The 6,718-nt window shown below is 38.3% G+C and overlaps 1 protein-coding gene across 4 annotated transcripts in view; it reads left to right on the top strand.

Moving 5' to 3' along the window:
* Positions 1-6,718, top strand: part of Hipk1 (homeodomain interacting protein kinase 1) — a 65,758-nt gene that overhangs the window by 39,701 nt on the left and 19,339 nt on the right. For all 4 annotated transcript variants that reach the window (XM_023701792.1, XM_004641685.2, XM_023701791.1 and 1 more), the window contains exons 4-6: positions 3,848-3,967; positions 5,224-5,310; positions 6,415-6,599. In XM_023701792.1, coding sequence (XP_023557560.1) covers positions 3,848-3,967; positions 5,224-5,310; positions 6,415-6,599 — 392 coding nt within the window. The remainder of the gene's footprint in view (positions 1-3,847; positions 3,968-5,223; positions 5,311-6,414; positions 6,600-6,718) is intronic.

Here is a 6,718-nt window from a genome sequence, read left to right as displayed (position 1 = left end):
TTTTTTTTTTTTTTTTTTTTTTTTTTGAGACAGGGTCTTGCTATGTATGTAGTTCAGGCTGTCCTGGAACTTACTATGTAGCTAGGTTGGCTTTGAATTCCTGGGTGCTAGGGTGCTATACAGGCGTGCACCACCACACCTGGCCAGGCTAGCCTTGAATTGGCCATTCTCCTGCCTGCAGAGCAGGTGGGGTTAACAGCCATGCATGATTGACAGTGCTTGGCTGAATGTTGTTGTTGATACATTTCTTTATATATTCTGAATATTACTCTGTTGTTGGGTATGATTTGTATGTGCAAGAACATGATACAATTTTACATCTTTCTGATGTGGAAGGGTTGTTCCCCTTCTCAATATTGGGGTTGAATCCTAGGGCCTTTACACTCAGACACTGAGTTACATCCTCTGCCCAGTTTTTATTGTATTGTTTTGAGACAGGGTCTCACTAAGTTCCTCATGGTGGGTTTGAATTTGTGATCCCCCTGCCTGTGCCTCCCAAAGTGCTGGGATTATAGGTGTGTACCATTATGCCTGCCTTTCCCCCTGCTTACATACTTTGCTTTGAAGTTCTAGTTCTGGTTAAATAGAAATATCCTGAGTGGACATTGTTGTTATGTTCTTGATTTTTTTTTTTTTTTTTTGGTGGAACCGGGGATTGAACTCAGGCCCCTGCACTTGCCAGGCAAGCACTTATTCTACTGAGCTATCTCCCCAGTCCCATATGTTCCTGATTTTAGAGGGAACACATTCAGGTTTTCATTATTAAGTATGATGCTAGCTACAGATTTTTCATAGGTATTATTAATGGAGATTTTATAGCATTTTTTAAGTACTGAGGATTAAACCTTCATGCTGAGATACATCTTTAGCCTTTAAAAATTTCTTTTTAAATTATTTATTTATTTGGTACAGGTGTCGCTACACACTTTGGACTCACAGTGATCCTCCTGTTGCCTGAGCCTCCCCAGTGCTGGGATTATAGGCATGCAGCACCACATATGGTTTAGGTGGCCAGCAGGGTGCACCCGGGGTTCCAGGGCTGGCATGGAATGTGGTGCCAGGGATCAAACTTGGGCCCTCGTGCTTGCCAGGCAGGCACTTAGACCACAGAGCTATCTCCCCAGTCCTTCAGCCTTTATTTTACTTTGTTGTTGGTGGTGGTTGTCTTTTTGAGACAGGGTCTCACTGGGTATTTCAGGCTAGCCTTAAGCTCACTTTGTACCCCAGGCTGGTCTTGAACTTTCAAGGATCCTCCTGCCTCTGCCTCCCAGCTACTGGGATTACAGGTGTGCATCACTATACCTGGCTTTTACCTTTTATTTTTGAGATGGTTGCACTAAGTTGCCAGGCTGATAAAACTTGCAATTCTCCGCTTCAGGCTCCCAAAGTGCCAGGATTACAGATGTCCTAGCACATTCAGCTGCATTGTCCATTTGAAGTCAAATTGAAGTCTCTCTAGGTGTTAGCTGATGGCTGCACTTTGCTGACATTTTAATTGTTTAAAATAACAGATGACAGTACTTTTTCTTTGCTTGAATGTGGGCTTTTTGTTGAAAACTATTTTAAGCTTTATGGAAGCGTGGGGGGTGTGAGGCTCCCCATTCCATTTTTACAGTGAAACTCATTTTTATATCAATTTTTAATGTTCTAATTCCATAAGTGTATCACTGTAGAAAAATTAGAAGAGATACAGAAAGCCAAGAGACAAAATTTTCAAATTTCTGTAGTTTCCACTAATGAGAGGTAACTACTTATGTTTTGGTATACTGTATTTTGTGTTTATTTTTATTTTTTATTTATATTGATTATGTGCATTAAAATACGTGCTCATAACATATCATATTCATTCCCCCATTACTCCTGCTCATGATATATTTATTGAATATCGACTTTTCTACTTTGTATATTGTGAGATATTTTTACAGGTTCATAAATAGCCTTCATCTTAGCACATAAAATATCTGTATACTATTTCATTGAACAAACTTTATCTTGGATTTAAAAAAAATTACCTTAGATTTAAAAAATGTTCTGAACACATTTAAGGGGTTTTGTTGTTGGTTTTTGCTAATGTTATAGTTTGGTTTCAAGTTAGGTAGTTCCTGTAAATTTCAGCAGTATCTTGCTGTTGCCTACAATTGACTTGTTAGACAAGGCCTTACAAGCCATAGATAGCCAACTCCTGCTTTATAGTCTTATAAAATTAAGGGTAAAAAAATGTGAGGATTCTAAAGAGCTCTTGTTTAGGTAGCTTGTGTCTATCAATATATACTGCAATACTAGTTAAAACTGAATAATTTGGGGTTGGCCAAGTGTGATGGTGTATACCTGTAATCTTAGCACTCAAGAGGCTGAGATAGGAGGATTGTGCACCTCCAACCCCTAAAGCAAAAAAATAAAATGCATTTAATACAGGGTGTACAGGGTCTCACTACACAGATCGGACGCATATTGATCCTCCTGTTTTCAATCTCCCAAGCACTGGGATTACAGGTGTGCGCCGCCATGCTGTCTGCTGTCTCAGCGCACCCTGGGGATGGGCCAGCACGGCACCAGGAAATCGAATCCTGGTCCCTGTGTTCTTTTGCCTAGGCAGACACTTTAGTCTGCTGAGCTATCTGGCCAGCCCTCTAAAGCAAAATTTTTATAAAAGAAAAATATACAAGCACATTTCATAGCCAAGAGAGCAATGACATCACTACATATGACTTTTTTTTTTTTTTTTTAATGTATTTAGGATCTGCAGGATCTTACTACATAGATTGGACTTGTAGTGATCCTCCGTTTTCAGCCTCCCAAACACTGGGATTACAGGCGTGCCACCATGCTCAGTCTCAGTTGCCGGCTCAGCGGGCCCCATGAGTGGGGCCAGCATGGCTCGTGATGCTGGGGATCAAACCCTGGCTTCTGTGCTGTGCCTAAGAGGTGCTTTAGTCCTCTGAGCTATCTGGCCAGCCCTTACAGATGACTTAAAAATCTCTACTGTGTGTCCATGAAAAGGGTTCTTAGTGTTATGATAATGTTGTTGTCAAAAATAGTTTTTATTTTATAGACATCCTTGAAGCAGTCATGGGTCCTTTAGGGGTTCTATCTGCCAGCACACTTTGAGAACTGCTGTCCTAGTTCATAGTAGGTGACCAATAAATTCTGACTGAATGCAATGCAGTACCTGCCCCCTACTGATGTGAGGATAGAGAGGGAAACTGAATTGGCTTCTACAAATTGTGGTATGAGAGTGAAGCTCTGTGTATATTTAGAGTAGGGGCAGTTGATAAGAGCTGTGCTATGTAAAACAGGAAGAAAGTTGGAGGGAAAAATTTTCCCAATCTTTTTCTTCATTTGGTAATGCATTTTTAAAAAGAAAGAAATAATAATTAATGAAGAAATGGGTTTTTATAAACTATTCTCGACTGTCCTAGAAACCTAAAGTTTTCTGAACTTTTTATCAAAAGTTTAACAAAAAAGCAAAAAGATACTAAAAAATTTAAGAACTGGATTTCCTTTTAAATAGCATATATAGTAACATGATTGTTACTAAATTAATATTTGGATATTACCTGTGGGTAGGTTAATATAGTATGTATTTATAGATATTTAACAGTTTAATTTCAATAGTATTGATTAAAGAGTTAATTTCTTTGCAATACATTCTCTTTATTTTTAGCTAGAATTAATGTTTTAAGAAAAGTTTTTGTTTTTTTTTTTTCCGGAACTGGGGATTGAATTCAGACCCTTATGCTTGCCAGGGAAGCGCTCATTGTACTGAGCCATCTCCCTGGTTCAAGATAAAGTCTTTAATAATTTCCTTTTTCACTCCAAATGATGTTTGATGGTTTTTCTATTTCAGATTCGATACATTTCACAGACACAAGGCCTGCCAGCTGAATATCTTCTCAGCGCTGGAACGAAAACTACCAGGTTTTTCAACAGAGACCCTAATTTGGGGTACCCACTGTGGAGACTTAAGGTCTGTCTTCCTTTTGTACTGCCCATTACTAAACTCCCCACACCCAACTTTGAATTCAGGCTTTGAGGGAAAGGAGAGGGGAAAGGTATGTTTGCAGGAGGAAAAGCTTTCAAACATTTTTTCATTGTATCCATTTGGCCTTATCTTTAGTTAAAAGACAAGTGCTAGTTTAGTTGGCTGAGGTTGTTTTGTATATTTTGAATTAACAGTGGTGCAGGTGTAGAGACTAGTATCACCACTGAGTAATATTCAGTGGTCCCTCACTTATCACAGAGGTTATGTTCTAGATATCACCTCAAGAAGTGAAAAATCAGCAAAATAGTGACACTATATGTTTTAAAAAATATTTGGTACAGGGTCTTACCATGTAACTCAGACTCATAGTGCTCCTCCTGTTTTCAGCCTTCCCAGCGCTGGGTTTACAGGTGTGCTCCACCACACCCAGTCTCTGACCAGTTTACTATGCCCGGGGGCGGGCTGGCGGGGCATGTAGTGCTAGTCCCTGTGTTTGCCTAAGCAGCTGCTTAGTCCAGTGAGCTATCTTGCCAGCCCTTAAATATTTTAAGGCTTAATAAACCCATTCCACACTTCTGAAAACACTTCTAATGTTCTTAACCATTTTCTAAACTTGTAAACCTATGTCATTTTAACTGCATATGTATACTGTACAGCACTGCAAAATCCCGCAATATAGCAAAAAATCTGTGATAAATAGATTGTTTTTTAAAAACCCGCAAAACAGTGAGTCCATGAAAAGTCGAACTGTGTAATAGCGAGGAGCTACTATAAAGAGCTAGAGAGACTCAGTGATGACTATTTTGTAGAGAATTCTAAGTATACATGGTAAAACGGCATAATTTTCCAACTGCTGACATTCAAGCTTTATGTCTTTTCTTGAAACAACCATCTTTTTTTAAAATTACAAGTATCAGCCTTTACTTTTGAACTTACTCCTTTAATTTGAGAAATCTGAATGATTTGGTGAACTCTGACACTATGCTTCATAGCCCATCAAACGGTTAGTGTTTGAAATAGCGGAGAAAGTACTGCCCAACTGCATCATTGCTTGCATGTTTACAGCTGTTGAAAGGGTTCCTGGAGAGTAGGGTCACCTCTCCATCAGCGTTTCTGGCTGTAATCTGTACCATCTATGGTTGGCGAGGGGTCAAGGTCAACATGTCTCTCTATTCTGCCTTGAATTTATAAACTGTGGAACTAATGTACAGATGGAACTTTTAAAAATTCCTATTTTGTAGACGCCTGAAGAACATGAATTGGAGACTGGAATAAAATCAAAAGAAGCTCGGAAATACATTTTTAATTGTTTAGATGATATGGCTCAGGTAAGTATGGCAGCTTTCAGAAAGCCAAACTTTTCTGTGTTTCTTTAATCAGAGATATAGTTCTGTTGGCTATACTAGAGAAACATTTAATATATTGTCTGCAAAGTTACTTGTTTTCTGTTTTTACTAAAAAGTTAATAGTTTAGTATCCCCATATAGTAAAAGAACATTTGAATCCTAACGAAGTATGTACTATCTCAAATTATTTTATTGTTATATACCTATCATATATATTTAGTTCTTAATTATTATTATTTTATTTATTTATTTTTACTGAGGCTTGAGCCCAGGTTCTTTGCACTATTTTTCATTTGAGACAGGGCCTTATTAAGTTGTTAAGTTTCCCATTCTAGCCTTGAACTTGTGATCCTCCTGCCTCAGCCTCTCAGAGTGTTGGAATAACAGGTGTGTGCCACCATGGCTGGCTAATATTTTAAAATATTGCTCATGAAAGTTTCTTTTTTGTCTCATTTTCACTGTTAAATGAGAACTAACATTTATTGAGTACTTAGTATGCTCTAAACTCTGTTGAAACACTTTATACTTATTATGCTATTTAACCTTTTCAATAGAAACTTTTATTTTTATTTAGTACAGGGTCTACAGGGTCTTACTACACAGGTTGGACTCCGTAGTGATCCTCCTGTTTTTAACCTCCCAAGTACTGGGATTACAGGCATGTGCCACCATGCCCAGCCTCAGTTGCTATCTCAGCGTGCCCTGGGGGCAGGGCCAGCATGGCACAAGGGGGATCAAACCCTGGTTCCTGTACTCTGCCTATGCAGGCACTTTAGTCCACTAAGCTATCTGGCCAGCCCAAATAGAAACTTTTATATTTAAGTAATAATCATTTTTGTTTAACATGTTTGTTCCAAAATTTTAATAATAGAATTTATTCAGTTTTATCCTACTTAGGCAGGATAACACAAGTGTTCTCTTGTGAAAATACTATAGTAAAAAGAATTTTCCCAGGTTTCTCTTTGCTGAAATGCTGATACTAAATATCTGATTTTTCTCTTTTGGAGAGAAAAGCTATTACATTAATTGCTTACCATACTGTTTAATTTAAGTGAAGAAATACAATATTTCTAAATTTTCCTGAAGGTGAATATGTCTACAGACTTAGAGGGAACAGACATGTTGGCAGAGAAGGCAGATCGAAGAGAATACATTGATCTGTTAAAAAAAATGCTAACAATTGATGCAGATAAGAGAATTACTCCCTTGAAAACACTTAACCATCAGTTTGTAACAATGACTCACCTTCTGGACTTTCCACATAGCAATCAGTAAGTACAGCATGGTCTGGGGCTTTTTCTGTGATGTGATTCTTGGTGGTCACTGTCCTTCGCAGAACTGTCAAGTTAGCAGTGGTTTTGGGGCTTGTGTCTGGCTCATTGATGCTCTT

The sequence above is a fragment of the Octodon degus genome, unplaced genomic scaffold, assembly GCF_000260255.1.
Source record: "Octodon degus isolate 3935 unplaced genomic scaffold, OctDeg1.0 scaffold00140, whole genome shotgun sequence".
In the NCBI taxonomy this organism is placed as follows: Eukaryota; Metazoa; Chordata; class Mammalia; order Rodentia; family Octodontidae; genus Octodon; species Octodon degus.
Note: the sequence above shows the minus strand (reverse complement) of the source record. Positions and strands in the feature narration are given on the sequence as shown.